The 16,353-nt window shown below is 35.1% G+C and overlaps 1 protein-coding gene across 1 annotated transcript; it reads right to left on the bottom strand.

Moving 5' to 3' along the window:
- Window positions 1-438: 438 nt before the first annotated feature.
- Window positions 439-16,332, bottom strand: cfap57 (cilia and flagella associated protein 57). Its single transcript, XM_042717864.1, has 23 exons — window positions 16,057-16,332; window positions 14,924-15,234; window positions 13,544-13,794; window positions 12,959-13,124; window positions 12,723-12,875; window positions 11,629-11,768; window positions 9,710-9,875; window positions 9,473-9,586; window positions 9,083-9,295; window positions 8,375-8,548; window positions 8,123-8,284; window positions 7,654-7,809; window positions 7,472-7,565; window positions 5,640-5,830; window positions 5,225-5,398; window positions 4,487-4,645; window positions 3,929-4,072; window positions 3,559-3,675; window positions 2,868-2,876; window positions 1,907-2,041; window positions 1,687-1,830; window positions 1,164-1,284; window positions 439-1,054 (listed from the first exon to the last, which is right to left on the bottom strand). The coding sequence occupies exons 1-23, from the start codon at window positions 16,211-16,213 to the stop codon at window positions 894-896; spliced, it is 3,612 nt and encodes a 1,203-aa protein (XP_042573798.1). The 5' UTR covers window positions 16,214-16,332; the 3' UTR covers window positions 439-893.
- Between the last annotated feature and the right edge of the window lie 21 nt (window positions 16,333-16,353).

The following is a 16,353-nucleotide window of genomic DNA, read 5'->3' as shown; positions in this document are numbered from 1 at the left end:
GTAATATGTTTTGTGATATTCATTTAAACATAAATTGATTTTATGTATTTCTGGAAAGTTTTACCTTCATTGTTCATCCCAGTTGCACAAGAGAAGTAGACTACAGCACTGTTATGACGTTATAACATTAGTAGAACGTTCAGGAACAATAAAATGAACATCCACTGTAACTGCAGCTCAATCTGTCCATTATGACGCCATTACACGCATGTAGTACAGAACAATCTGAACAAATATGGATTCAGTATTAAGTATCGAAATACTAAACAAAAAGCAAAAATCAAAACTTCCAAAGGTTTGTTATTTTATCATGTCAGCTTATTAATTTTCAATCTTATCGTATAAAAGTATGCAGGATAAAACAGGGCAGCAAAGCATCGTTCATCATAGAAAAATAAAAGACCACTGAACTCCACAAAGTCAGTTTTGTTTGAAAATAACTTTTAGTGACTTTTACAACAAAAAGTACAAGCAAAAAGAACAATGCAAATATAATGTTATAGGCCATTGTCTTTTTAATTGGACAGCAATATCCACTCATGCCTGACAAATATGCATTAGGATTGATAAAATTCAAGGTACTCTTTAATGATGTATAATCATTTAGGAAATCACAGATTTCTGTGCAATCTAATTATATAAAATTTAGGAGATACTGTAAGTGTACCATGGTTTTACAAATTAATTTCTATTTGTATTTGTTTTTAAACTGCATTACTTTCTGCATTACTCTCTTTTAATATTAATTGCTGATCATTTAGAAATTGCTCATGTTCTGTGTAATTTGTCAGCACTCTGGAGGTAATATTCTGTATTCTGTTCATCACTGATTCATAAAGAATCTATGACTTATATTTGACACTTTATTCATGCATGAAGCACAAGAGGTGCATTCAGTTGGTGAGTGGTGGTAGTTTGGTTCTGGATGAAGGCATCTGGCCGTTAATCTCCTGCTTGAGCCTCTGGATCTCCAGTCGCTGAAACTGGATGATCTTCTCTGCTTCTTCTAAACTCTGCTTCGTCATCAAGCCGTTCCTCCCTGCTGAAGCTGCACCTGAAGCATGAAAGAAATGCAGCTGAGAACCTCCAACATGAACACCAATGATATCATGGTCCATGTTTATCCAGGTTTATTCAAAACCCATAGATTTCACATTGGTCACCTCTCGTGTTTGCAGAGCTCTTGTTAAAGCTGCTTTGACTGTCATAGTTGTGCAGCTGCATACGGACAGTGCGCAGCTCCTGACGCAGATCGTTGATCTCTTTCATAAGAATGACGTTGTCCTGGACACAGATGACAGATGTGAGATCTTTCTCACAAACAGACGCAGTGATTGAAGGAATACTGAATGTGAAACACTCAAAGTACTGCTTCCATCTCCTCCCTTCATAGTATGAATAAAAAAACCTTTGGATACTGATATACTGGAATCTTTATCTCCTATGACTTTGCATAATCTAATAGGTACTATAAGTACTATTCATTTCTTCAGGTGTTTAAAAAATCAGTAAAATCAATCCATTTAGACATTTACTGTCTAATTTACTGTTAAATTATATCTACTAAACCAGAGGAAAGTGATAGGCTACAGTAGAAGTACTATTCTTCTACTTGCACATGTCCTAATGTCAGACTAAAGATACTAATTTCCACATTAACTGCACACTGTTATTTGTTTCTCTCACCTTCATTAGCTTTGTATTGTTGGCCTGGAGGACGTTTGTGTCTCTGGTGAGCTGGTTCTTCAGTGTGGTGATAATCTTTTCGTAGTGCTCCCTCTGTCTGTGGTTTTCCTTCTGGGTATCTGTGTCCACTGCCACTTTCTCTACCTACAGTCACACACCACACAAGCATTCACTGGAAATCAAAACAGCACGAATAATTATCTAAATGTATTGATCTTACCACATCTGATGACTCAACGTAGCATTTATAGAGCTCTCGAATGTGTTCCTTTAACACATCAGGCCACTCAATGAAATCCAAAAAATTGTAAAGAAAATATATAAATCTCTTAAACATAAACACAAAAACCTCAAACTAAAAAAAAAAACAAAAAGCAATACATTGTCTAAGAAATATAGTCAAACTAGGGTAATGGTATTTAAATGTCAATTAAAAACAATAAACAAAAAGCAACAAACAAACAAATAAATAAATAAATACTGTTAAATGTAACCTAAAAAGTATATCTTAAAAAGAATGCTTTTTAATATTTCCCAATTTTTCGTACTGTACATTATAATGTATAACATACATAATTTGTTGCTAAATACTCTTGTATTTAACACAGCTAATTTTAGTTTGTAGGATTTTTATCTTTTTTTAATTATTAAATTATTTAATGAAAAATTTACTCAAACTCAGACCATGCAAGATGTATATAAGTTTGTTTCTTCATCAGTACAGAATTGGAGAAATTTAACATTACATCACTTGCTCACCAATAGATGCAGTGAATGGGTGCCGTCAGAATGAGAGTCCAATCAACTGATAAAAACATCATAATAATCCACAAGTAATCCACACCACTCCAGTCCATCAATTAATATCTTGTGAAGTGAAAAGCAGTGTTTATAAGAATCAAATTTCTCATTAGGACTTATTAAGAGTCCATAATCCATAATAACACTTAAAAAATTCACCCATTGTCCACTCACATTGAAATCCACTAACATATTTGTTTAGAACTGTTTTAGACTTTTTTTGCTTGGAAATGGTGCATATTTCTCTCCTGATTCAGACGAACTGACTTTTTCACTGGGGAAGGCAATATTATGGATAAAGAGCTAGCATTTTAGCTGGTTTGAAACTTCACAGTTTGAAGTTAAAAACGTCTCAATTAATTTGTTTCTTATAAACACACATCTTTTAACTTAACATGATATTAACTGATGGACCGGAGTGGTGTGGATTACTTGTGGATTATTGTGATGTTTTTATCAGCTGTTTGGACTCTCATTCTGACGGCACCCATTCACTGCAGTGGATCCACTGGTAGGTAAGTGATGTAATGCTACATTTCTCCAAATCTGTTCCAATGAAGAAACAAACTACATCTTAAATGGCCTGAGGATGAGTACATTTTCAGCAATTTTTCATTTTTGGGTTAACTATTCCTTTAAAGGAAATATTAAAAGTAGAAAATATACATGGGTAGTATCTATGATAACTTAGTAATTGTGATGACAGAAGGTTCCAAATTGAATGAATGCTCTTTAATCTCTCGAGTAGCAAAGTGAAGTGAAGTGAAGTGACATACAGCCGAGTATGGTGACCCATACTCAGAATTCATGCTCTGCATTTAACCCATCCAAAGTGCACACACACAGCAGTGAAGACACACACACCGTGAACACACAACCGGAGCAGTTGGGGGTTCGGTGCCTTGCTCAAGGTCACCTCAGTCGTGGTATTACCGGCCCGAGACTCGAACCCACAACCACAACTTCCCCCTACTTGAAATCGTCAGCGCAGTGACATGGAGACCTGTTGTGCTGGTGTAAATGACTGCCGGTGTGAACCCTGAAGATGTCCAGTGCAGAACACATACTAACCTTCCTCATTTCTTTGTGCATTTCTTTGTCTTTGGTTTTCAATTTTAAGTTCAGTTCAGCAATTTTCAGCTCCAACTGTGTGTTCGTCTTATGGAACTCCTTCAACTCTCCCTCCATCTGAAACACACATCTTTTATCACACTGTGTTCATAACACTCATCTCGTTTATGTAAAGCGATTTTATTTACATACTGTATGTGACTATGTTCTGTGAGACATTCAGTTATTATGAATGATATATGTTTTTGTTATTAATGAATGTTACTTTTTAGGTTTGATGATGCAGCAATATAGTGCACAAAAGGGCTGAATAAAACATGGCAGCTTGAAGGGATGACACATGGCACATATGCAGTAAAACGTGTCCCACCTCCAGCATCTGCTCCTTCAGATCTTGGATTTCGTTCTCTTTTGGCTCAATCTGCTCTTCCATATATTCAGCCCTGAACTCCATCACTTCAATTGTTTTGTTAAGTGTGTCATTCTTCTTTTTCAGCTCATAGATGCTCTTTTCCTGTTGAGACAGAACAGATTTTACTCTCATGTACTGTTCCCTAGTAGCTGAAACTTAAATATACTGACTCTGAGTTCATGTTTCTGATCTGGAGTCTGTCAGATGGCATGGAGACAATACTAAAACAGTTTTTGCTCATATAAATTAAACTAATTAAGGCTCTGTGATTGATTTTCAATCCATAATACATTCATTCATTGACCATGTTTACTTCAAATGCACATTCCTCAATCATGTGCTGCCAGAATGAAACCTTAACGAGTTAACATTTCTGAACTTCAATTCTATCATCCTGAAGTCAATAGAGTGAATTTTGCATTTTAAAATCTGTCAATAACTGCTCAGACAGCTAAATGTCGTAAAATGAACAGGAATACTTGACTTGGTTTTCCTCATGTCGTCATATGTTCTCACCTTGTCCTGTATGATCCCATCTCTCTTCTGAATTGCAGTCTTCAGCCCAGTGATGTCGTTCTCTAGTGCTTTGATCACCGACTGCAGCTTCTGCACTTCCTGCTTCAGCTTCTCGATCTCCAAGTTCCTGTTTTCAATTTCCCTCTGCAGGACATGAAACTGTACGACACAACACAAGCAACGTAAGATTCAGCTCCCTGCATTTACTGCATTACTTCAACACACTACTAGGTGACTGTCCTCAATCTTCAGTAAACAAGCTACAGTTGCTAGCATTCTTACCCGGCCAAGAAAATATGATCATATCCCCCCACTGGACTCATACTTTGAAGCAATGATTTGCAGTTAAAAACAAATCCATTGATGGATTTGTTTATTACAAACATGCAGTGGACTCTCATACTGACTTGGACTCTTGGATGGCCTGAGAGTATATTTTTAGAATTTTTGGTGAATTGTTCCTTATTATTATTATTCATAAGGTTATAAAACGATTGATTTTGATCGTACCAAGGATTTCAAGTCTACTTAAGGAGCTAGAGATTTACTCGTCTCTGATACACTCGTCTCTGGCTGATAGCAAATACTTACTAATTATAACATTAAAACAAACATTTTCTGAAACAATATGCATTATGAAAAAGCATTATACAAATAAACTTCAACTCAATTCATTTGTCATTGTTTATACATAGTATATTTGAAGTGAAGAAGTCAAAACTGATGAATTATAGTCACCTGCTTTGTTGTGGTATCTAGTTCCACTTTGAGCCTAGTGTTGGCCTTTTTTTCTTCTTTAAGATTTTGCTCGTACTTCATGCGGATCTCATGGATTTCCATATCTGCATCCTCTTCTTCCTGCTTTATGTATTCATCAAATTCCCGAACCTTCTGCTGGACTTCATCCTGATACTGCAAGTTGGAAAGAAAAGAATGAGATATTCTGTTTTCAAATTATTATTCTGTCATCACACCTAAAATTTCAAAGGTTTTTTTTGTCATTGCTGGGGTAGATATGTAATGATATGAAATATGAAATGATTCAGCGTCTCCTTTTGTGTTTCACAGAAGTAATACTGGTTTGGAACATGAGACTGAGTAAATTAATTTTTTTTTGTTAAGCATTGGTAACTTGTTTCGCAGTTGACTTTACCTGGGTGACCAGCATCATCTTCTCCTCCAGCTTGGCCTCATAAGACTGCATCATCTCCTCCAGGGCTCGGGTCTTGCTCTCCTCCACACTGTGTAGCTGCTGCTCATATTCCTGCTGAACTTTATGAAGCTTCAGTTGTAGCTCCTGGTATTTCTCATATTCCAGCATGAGCTTCTGGTTATTGCTTGACTCTGTGAAGAGCAGCTTCAGTTAGTCCCAATAGGCTAATGCTGAGAGCGGTACTGACTGGTTCTGACGATAGTAAAGGTTTACATTACAAACAAAATGACATCTCTGTTTATTAAAAAAAAATGTAGGCACAATTTATATCAGTTCCATATTAACACTTTCCTCTCCATTGACGAGTTATCTTGTCTTTTAGAAGACAACACTTCCCCGCCAAAGATGAGTTTTTACAGCTTCTTACAACACTCTGGGGCGCTATTACACATCTTCTGAATGAGTACAAAACCTCCCGAACAAAAACACTGTGAACAGGACGGAGAAACGATTGATCTCTTATGTAAACAGATGCATATTAAAAATAATGCAATCATCAGTAATAATAGACAACATATAAATAAAAACTGCATAATGTTACAGAGTAAAATGATGATCCAGGAAGTGGTATATGTCTGTGCAAGCTTTGGAGGTGTTAACGGAAGCGATTTAATGGATTTATGCTTTGATAATCGCACTGAATATTAACCAGATGCAGTTTTTGATAAAAATGTGATTTTCTCACCTTTTTGCTCAAAACTATACATTTTTATAAAACCTACCTATATTCAAGCGTTGATAAAAAAGAATGCTTTAAGCTAGAATAAAACAGATTTTTTTTGTTGTTGTTTAAAAGTAGAGGCTTTGGTCTTTATTTTGGTGTATTGCATATAAAAATACTCATACAGCAAAATATACTGTATTCCATCAAATTTTAATGAAAATCATCAAAATCACTGGCGATGGCTGGTAACTTTTTTCAAAAATGCTGGCGGGGAAAGAGTCAACTAATAATATTAAGTCAAGTGTTCAAACCTTTAACTCAGTGATTCTCAACCAAGGGGCCAGGACCCCTTGGAGACAGACAAGCGTGCCTTAGCAAAGTGGGTATCAAGATGGCTTAAAATGGTTTAAAAAAATAAAACAAGACATATTTCTTATGTTAATTTGTTCCAGTGGTCTTGGGAAATTTGGTTAATGTGTACAGTATATACAGTATAGTGTGTACTGTTATTGCTATGTTTTAAAAGTATGATTTTCACATGGAAAAGTCATGAAAATTTCTAGAATGTATATGACTTTTTCTAGCTTTGTCAAACAGAAACTGCTATTTGTGCATAATTAAACATTTTAAAAAAAATCCAGTAATCATAAATGATAATGTCATGTAAATAAATTGTTTATAAAAAAGTGTGATCCCAATAAAGACATTGTAAATAACTGTAATTTTGATAATTATTTTAATATACTCCTAGTTTCTTTAAATTAAAATGTTTGAAAACAAGTATCTTTGTCATTACAGAAAAATCTATCTTAGGTGGCCTTCTAATATTGTGTTGAACAATGGGGGCCTTGGAGTTTAAAATGTTGAGAACCACAGCTTTAACTAGTAGTGTAAAGGTTTATCATTAAAAGTAAATGAATGTCCAATGTCCGTAGCATAGCAATATACTTTATAAAGCACAGCTGACAAACCAAGCAACAAAATCTGTCTGGGGAACATTTTCACTCTGATTGCAAGGATTCCTATTAGGACGACTTGGAGAAATTCCGCAGAGTGATAGCAAATGTGACCGCAGTTTGTAAAAATGAATTAAATATGTTTTATTTACCCATGTCCTGCTGCTCTTTATCATGTTTCTCTAAGACTTCTGAGAGAGCTTTAACATGGGCTGCTTGCTGTTTTTCTTTCTCTGCTTTCAGGACCTGTAATAAAAAATAAACATCTTAAGTTTAATAAGCCATTGTGTTCCAAAATTAGAATGGTTTTCATTTTGAATCTCTCGACACTGACCTCTTTCTCAGCATTAAGTGAATTGATCTGTTGGATACATTTTTCAGTGAGTTCATTGATCTTCTCCTTGTATTCAATGTCCCTGAGGCTGAGCTGGTACTTGTTCTCCTCCTGGAGCTCTGTCACTCGTGCGTTCAGGTCCAGCATTATTTTATTCTGCAGGACGGTTCAACACAAGATGTAAAAAGGCTGAAGGTGCTCTTGTGGTTCACAGCAGGACAGTTCTGTGTTCATTTTTTCCAAAAATGTTTCCTAAAATTTCTCTTAAACTCCATGTTTTATGCAATGTTAAGATAGTTAAAGAACACAGTTACTGATTTGAAGAAGACCTAAAAACCTGAGCTTAGTATTTGGCTTTTTTATTTTAATTTAAGGATAACAATATAAATCAAGAAAGTACAAAATTTGCTGATTTTTTTGTATAAAGCTTAAAATGACCAACACAAAGGAAAATATTGATTGAGATTACCTTTTCCTCAAGGTCTGATTTGGTGATGAGGATCTCTTCTGCATATATTAATTCCTTTTCTCTTTTCAACCCTTGTCCCTCTTTGTCAATGATTTTCCAGATAAAAAGACAGCTGTCTTCTGAGACAGTTATGAGGAACTGGTCATCAAAAGTGATAACCATCTACGGACACAAGACATAAAAATATGAATGAAAAACAAGCTTGACTTCTGACTAGGAGCTCACATTCCAATGAATTTTAGCAGTACAAACCTTAGTGACAGGGCCAGCATGGGCCTGGTACTCTATCCAGTCATTCTGGATGGGTAGAGGGTATTTGAAGGCTCTCACAGTCCCAATGGATGTTCCAATGAAGAGCACTCGTCCTGAACGAGACATGGCAACAGTGGTGCAAACCACATCACCAGTACGCACTTCCTTAAGGATCTGCAGCAAGAACATTAACATACTTTTATTTATTTTTTTATTTTATTTTTTTTACCAAGAAAATGACCAAGAAGTTGAAATAAATATTTGAGGTACAAAACATTTTACCACAAATGCTGTTGATTAAGCTTAAGATGTATTGAACCCATAATATTCCTTTAATAAACATTACAACATTGCTCTAAACTAGTGTTTGTCTGTAGTTAGTTAACTACTTTACATCCTCTGTCATGTCCTGGATTCATAGTACTAGCAAATTGAGAATTTAAAACATTTTTAATGATAATTTTATGCTCTGTACAGAATGGTGACACAGTAATGTGAACATATGAATAAGAAAACTATATGATAAAATAGGCTGTTTATTGAACTATCCATTCTAACCACATCAATAAATTCTGAAATACACAAAATATTGAAAACCAGTTAAAAACCCTGTGTTTAAATTACTTGCATTAAAGTAAATCTATACCAATCAGAATCCAGTGGCTTTGGTTTTAAGATGTCAAATGAGTCTTCTGAGAACGTGCCCACCTGGCAATCTTGGATTTCTTTCAGAGAGCAGTCTGTCCCGACAGCGAAGAATGTCTTTGCGTCGGGGGACATGGTCACTCCTGTGTAGCTGCAGGTCTTGAGGACGCTCTCAGACTCTCGCGCACCGGTGAGAGTATTCCACTCATACACGGCCCCGTCCATGCCACATGACACAAGACGACTGTCGTCTGCGCTGAACGCTATGGCCCGCACCTGAAGCACAATAACATAGACACTTTTTAAAGACTATTCAGGGAGGCTAAATTAGAGCAGTGGATTCCCACATTAAAGATATCGTATTCCACAAAATACATACACACAGCATTGGAACAGAGATGACAGAGTTTTCGATTCTGGATGAACCTTTCCTTTAAATTTCAGAACACATACTTTTTCATTGTGTCCCTTGAGATTTAGGACGTCCTCAAATGTGGTAGTGGAGTAGATGTTGATCACGTTTCCATTGACAGCAGCAAACAAGTGGCCCCCGTGGCTGAACGCACACTGGGGACAAATTAGCCACCACAATTAGTCAATCCACAACATGTATAGGCATGCTTATACAAGAACAATGTTGTATACATAAATAAAAAGATACTAGTAAAGTTGAGCAATGTGGAGACGCACCTCACGGCAGCTGCGTACAGTGAACTCCTTGAAAGTCCTGATGTCATCGATGAGCAGAGTCATGAGACGGAGTTTGTCTGAGAATCCCACCAGGATGTAGAGTCCAGTGGGGTGAAGAGCTATGCTGTAGGCTTCCTCCTGGAACTCCTTATACATCTCTAAAACACTGGACAACACACACTCACGCTACTGGAAATATCCAACACAAGCCCTGACAGCTCAGAACTCATGGGATTTTAATATGTTTTAAGGCTGTCAAAATATCAATTAAATATGTTCAGTAAAAATAATAAATACACTAACATTCAAGTTTTTAAATTAGGAGTCAGTAATTGTTTTGTGTTTTGGAAAGAAGTCTAGTTTTCTTAACAAGTTTCCATTTGTTTGATCAAAAATACAGTAAGGGGCCATTCACACAGAACCCGTTTTTCTATTCCAATGCGCTACTTTTCCATTGATTTTTTTATGTAAACGCGCTTTATAGACGTGCGTGACCGTCTTTTGGAGCGCCTTGCACATAAGCACCGCGCTTTTAAGACGCCAAAGTTAAAAGCATTTAGAGAGCACAGAGGGCGAGCATTAGGGGAGCAAGCTAGTGAAACGTTGCACGCGCAAAAGAGAAGTTCTGCACACATTCAAAAACTAATTTTAAATGCAAAACAGATTTTCGTGCGCTCAAAGTACTTTCTTCTCTGCGAGATGAACATTTTCCCCACAAAACTTAGTTCACGCGCGCTCAAAATGCACTTTTGCGCGCACAAAATATAATCTTTTGCGCTCAGAATTGTGGCAGAGAAATAACCCCACAGAATTATATTAAATTTCTTCAAGTGATTATCACAACTTGTTCCTTAAAAAAAGAGCTTGGAGAGAAATATCTCTGTCACTGAATATAATTGTCGTTATTGCATCACGTGTCTCGAGACCCTTGAGTTCTACCCTGTGCTCTTTTAAAAGCCATTCCTGAGCTCTGCGTCTTGTGTTTTTAGACGCAAAGACACATTCTGTGTGAATGAACCCTAAAAAAGTAATATTGTGAAATAATACTGCAATTTTAAATAATTGATTTCTATTTTAATATATTTTAAAATGTAATTTATTTCTGTGATGCAAAGCTGAATTTTCATCAAATTACTTGTTACATGATCCCTCATAAATCATATGTTGATTTGCTGCTCAAGAAACATTTCTTATTGTTGAAAACAGTTGCGCTGCTTAATATTTTTCTGGAAACTGTGATATGTTTTTTTTTACAGGATTTTTTGACAAGTAGAAATTTCAAAAGAACAACAATTATTTAAAATATAAATCTTTTGTTAAAATGTAATGGTCTTTTCTGCCACTTCAATTTAACGTATCCTTACTAAATAAAAGAAAGATAAAAAACAAACAAATAAATAAAATTAAAGAAAAAAACAAATTTTACTGACCCCTATTTATTTTATTCAAATCTCTAGTTTTTAACAGTAAAATATCAAAATCTGTTTTGAGAAATCTCATATTTCTTTAATAAATAATGCTGTCTTTATAACATTTTTCATTTATTTTTACTCACAATATAAATAAGTCTTTATAAACAGAAATATACAGCTGGTTTATATTTTAGTAAGGGGGATCTCTCAAAAGGGTTCATTTATTTGGGCGTCCAATAAGTGTGAAAACCCATAATAAATGTAGGATTAAAAGATTTAGGCATTTTTGGGAATTTGTGGTAAGATCTACCAAGACACGATTTATACAATTCTAGATCTGGATATTTCTGCAAAGCGACCATTATCTCAAAACATACTTTTCTCAGAAAGTAAATACTGCTTTGACAGACATTTACAAGAGCATAAAGACCCAAAATAAAAGCCTCACAGTCTTAAGCTCACTAGATACAATAAAGTACCTTGTCTCTTCAACAGAGCTGAACTTACTTGGTCTCAAAGTTCCAGATGCGCACTGAGCGGTCCTGGGAACAGGTGGCCATGAGCGGTTTGCGGATGCAGGTGGATAAACCTGTGATAACGCTGGAGTGGGACGAGTGAGACAGGTGCTCAAACTGAGCACAAACACCCTGATAACACAACGGGAGAAAGATACAAACAGAGTACAAACAGATCTACGAGTAAAACACCTCTTTTATTACACTAGACATGCTGCTATTACAGGACATTGTGAAGTTTGTCATCTTGCTTCTCACAATAGCTCTCTCAGTTTAAAAAAAAACAATAAACTAATAAATAAATAAATAAAATAAAAAAGAGATAAAAAAAAATGAACCCAATTTCTGACCATCTGAGATGAGGTCAAGCCCAGAATACTCAACAGCACAGGATTGAGGAGTGAGGATTGTATAGCTTTCTCCGTGTGTACAGGTTGTAATTCTTGATGCAGCAACAGACGGAAACAACGATTTTTATATTTACTCCTGAGCTCTCATTAAGTTTAGATCATAGACTGGTATTTTGGCCAGAAGTGATTGTTTAATTGTCTCAATGATGGATTTGTTTCTTTCAAACATGCAGCTTTTTGCTTCTCAAGACGTTAATTGCTGGACTGGAGTGGTGTGGATTACTTGTGATGTTTTTATCAGCTGTTTGGACTCTTATTCTGACGGCACCCATTCACTGCAGAGCATCCGTTGAGGAACAAGTGATGTAATGTTAAATTTCTCAAACTCTGTACTGATGAAGAAACAAACTCATCTACATTTTAGTTGGCCCAAGTACATTTTTAGCAAATTTTCATTTTTGATTAAAGCATTCTTTTAAAGTGCTAAAATTACCAACTGGATATAAATAAAAACTAAAATCAAACTAAAACTGAAATAAAATTAACAAAACTAGCCCATAGAAAAATTATTACAAATTGTTCTAAAATTAAAAAGAAAATATAATAAAAGCTCATTCAAAATATCAAAAAAAAAAACTATAAATATATAGTTAAAAAATTAAAGAAACTAAATAAAATAAAAAAAGAGATAAAAAAATGATGATAAATAAATAAAAAAAATAACAGTGAGGCAGACCTTGTTCAGCTCGGCGAGGGAGAGGCTGATGCCGTAGAGCTGCCCGCGGTCTGTGCTGGCGGCCAGGGTCTCTTCTGACGGACTGATGCACAGAGTGCTGATTTCCTGCTGCTCTGCAGAACTGGGATCATTACTGAACAGCTCTGGAGGAATCTGAGATGACAAGACAAGAAAAGCCATTCAGGATCAACCTACCACAGCCCGTGAACATTTAGAATGAGAAAATGTCATGGCACCTTTATTTCTTTGGTTTTCTTATACTGGTCTTCCTCCTCTCTCTTCTCAAACAAGCACACAGTGCCAGGACCAGCGGAGCAAGCGAAGCCATTAGAATAACCTACGATGGCTGTCACCCGCGGCAGTGTGGAGAAGGTCTCGTTACAGTCCTGCTTTTCTGACTGACTGCAAGAACAACACACACAAATGAAAGTAATACACATTCATGACATTTTCTATGTTAGGCTTTAAAATGTTGCAGTTTAATAGCCATTGTTTTGCCAAATTAATAAATAAATAAATCATAATGAGATATATATGTTACATATACCAGAAAGTTGAATAATAAAAACGCTAATAATAAAAATATTCAGGGCTCTGTGCATATAAACTGGAATAAGACACATGACATATTGGTCCTCAATTACTCATGTACATGCTGTATTTATTCTTGTCATATATTATTATTTTCATTCTCAATGTATTATAAGGTTTAAGAAAACATGAGATAAATGACTTCAGAGATTTCCCCTGTATTGTACGCACACTGCATGTATGAACTGAAATTAGTACAAGCACTTGACGTCACAGTTCTTTCCACTCACCTGGAAACCTTCTGCACAGGCGTCACATTCATCTCCCAGCGCTGACGGCCCGACTCAAACATCATCAGCTGACCTGCGTCTGTGCCAGCAATCACCTGCTCCGTGGACATCCAGGTGTGGCACAGGAAGTGATGGGTGTCTGTTTTAAATGTGCTGGACTGTTTCAGGATTTCTCCAGCATAGCGAAAGATCTTGAACACCCCGTTGCCACTCACACAGATCTGTGTGTTGTCCTCAGGGTTGAAGCTGATCTGAGAATTTGGGAAGGGTTAGATTGTATTAGGACAGCTTGATCACTGCAGTAATTTTGACCTGTGATCAAGATGACGGTTAAAGGTCAAATTAAAGTTGAATTAATTAATGTGGTTGATTTGCATTATGGTAATGAGAATATGAGAAATAGGATTTTTTTTTTCAAAAGTGTGCATAACTGAAAATAATGTTACAATAATTTGTTATATTGTGATGAGCAAACAATCATATTTCGTGTGGAAATGCCAGAAGTTTATTCCATGTACTACAGATCAGCACTTATAGTTTTATAGTTATTATAGATAATATTAGTAAATGATCTTTATACAATTTATTCATATATATTTCAAAATACATTCATTTGATAAAAATCCTGATTTCCTATCAGTATTATTTATACAATATTATTGTTTTACTAATATTTTGAATTAGCTTTTATTTTATATTATTTATATTTTACATTTTAATTTTAATTCAAGTTTTAGTTTTGTACTTTTTTAGTTTATAGTTTTTAGTAATCTTTTATGTGATTTTGTCATTTTTATATTTTATTACTATTTAGTTTTTCACTTTTTTAGTTTAGTTTTAGTTCAGTTTAATTAAATAATTACAATAATGTAATTTAAATGCTTAAGTTTTAAGTAATTAACTCTAATTTTACTCCAATATTATTTCAGCCTTACAGCTTTTTCAAATATTAATAATATTTGAATAGTTTTAGTTGACAATAATGATGCTGTTTCCTACATATGATGTCATAAGATTTAGAAACACAAATTCATATTAATACAATTTTTAATATTATCTTAAATTGAGGGATTGTGATGACTCAAACAAAAATCAAAATAAAGAACATGAACGATATTTTTTTAGGACCGTATAATCTTTTTTTTTTTAACATAATTACCCATATCTTCCCACACAGTTCTCATTACTGTATTGCAAAAAATGAAATGAATCCTTTAAACAGTAATAGTAACTAATTGTAACTTTAATTTATGGTAGGGAGGGGGACGTGTAATTGTCATGAAAATAATGCCACAATCTCAAACTTCTCCATGGTCCTAAAAACAGACTTTATCTTCTGTTTTTGTCATTTTAAGTCACCTACCTGTTAAACGTGTTTACCTGGTTAATGGGGCCATCAGTGCTTGTCTTCACAGTGGCCATCACCTTCTTCTTTTCCCACATCCAGAGGAAGAGAGTCCAGTCTGGCCCGCCTGCCTGACCGATCAGATACTTGGAGTCCGGAGAAAAGGCCATGCAGACAAACTTGTCCACCGCAATCTCTCCTCCAGTCAGCACTTTCCTCTTCCTGCTCTGCTCGTGCTGGAGATCAAACACAGTGATGGTGGCTTTCTCTACACATTCGGACACAGCCAGATAACGCCTGTTTGTGCTGATGGCCAAGGCCTGCATGCCCTGACTTCTCTCTGTACCTGTGCAAACACAGGAAACAGATGCTGGTCACCAAACGTGGGTTCTTTTTCTCACAGAACATGTCCAAAACCACATTTAATCCCAAAATCAAAATAAAGAACCAAGGAAAAACACTGCATAAAAAAAACATAAGGAACATTCCTGTATTAGTAGAGAAAAAAATACTAAAACACTATTATATATGTATTAAAATAATAATATAACCTTTTTAAAACATAAAATATTACTTTATTTCAATGCTGGGAGAACATTAAAACATTTACTGGACTGAAGCAACTTAGGTTTACTTTATAATACAAACACTTCTTTTTCCTTCAAATTATCATGTTAACTTGAACACAGAGATTAAATACACACAATGTTTAGGATCAGTAAGAGTTTTAATGTTGAATATTGTGAAATATTATTGCAATTTAAGAAAACAGTTTTCTATTTTAAAATAAGTTGAATTTATTTCTTTTATTTTAATATTAAGCTGAATTTTCAGCATCATTTCTCCAGTCTTCAGTGTAACATGATCCTTCAGAAATCATTCTAATATGTTGATTTATTGTCAATGTTGTAAACAGTTGTGCTGCTCAGTATTATTATTATTATTAGTTTTATTTTTTGGAACCTGCGATGAAATATTTTAGAAATCCTTTTATTTTTCTCTCTATAACAATGTATTCACTATCGTTTTTTTTTATCTATTTAACACATCAATCCTGAATAAAAGTATTAATTTATCAACATAAATTAGACAGATATCTTGTTAGACAGACATAGCCTTCTGCCTAACATATGAAGCGAATAAAGATGATGATAAAGTTTTGTTGTACCTGGAATGAACTTCTGGCATTTCTGATTGATGTTGTAGCGCACACAGTTGTTTCCACACGGAAATATGACGGTTTGCTCATCAAAATACAATAAATTATTCTTCACTCCTGTCCGCAGTCCGAATATAAAATGAGACTGTGCCACGACTGTAGCCATCTGACAAAATTAATAGCCAACACTTTGTAGAAAAGAAAGTTTTAAGCGGGTCGGTTTGTTTGCTGTGCATCTATCTGAAACTGCAGTGTTGATTAGTTAGTTACCACGGTAACGAAAAGCTTCCGCTTCGGCGTCTTTCA

The sequence above is a fragment of the Cyprinus carpio genome, chromosome B2, assembly GCF_018340385.1.
Source record: "Cyprinus carpio isolate SPL01 chromosome B2, ASM1834038v1, whole genome shotgun sequence".
Classification (NCBI taxonomy): domain Eukaryota; kingdom Metazoa; phylum Chordata; class Actinopteri; order Cypriniformes; family Cyprinidae; genus Cyprinus; species Cyprinus carpio.
This window is presented reverse-complemented; position numbering and strand designations above follow the sequence as displayed.

Bases quoted from the DNA above. Each gene is read 5' to 3' on its own strand.
- cfap57 (XM_042717864.1), bottom strand. From the start codon at position 16,213: ATGGCTACAGTCGTGGCACAGTCTCATTTTATATTCGGACTGCGGACA. The intron at 13,795-14,923 runs GTAAACACGTTT...CCAAATTCTCAG, and splicing joins CTGATGGCCCCATTAACCAG to ATCAGCTTCAACCCTGAGGA. The intron at 7,566-7,653 runs GTCAGTGTCGAG...TTTTTATTACAG, and splicing joins CACTTAATGCTGAGAAAGAG to GTCCTGAAAGCAGAGAAAGA.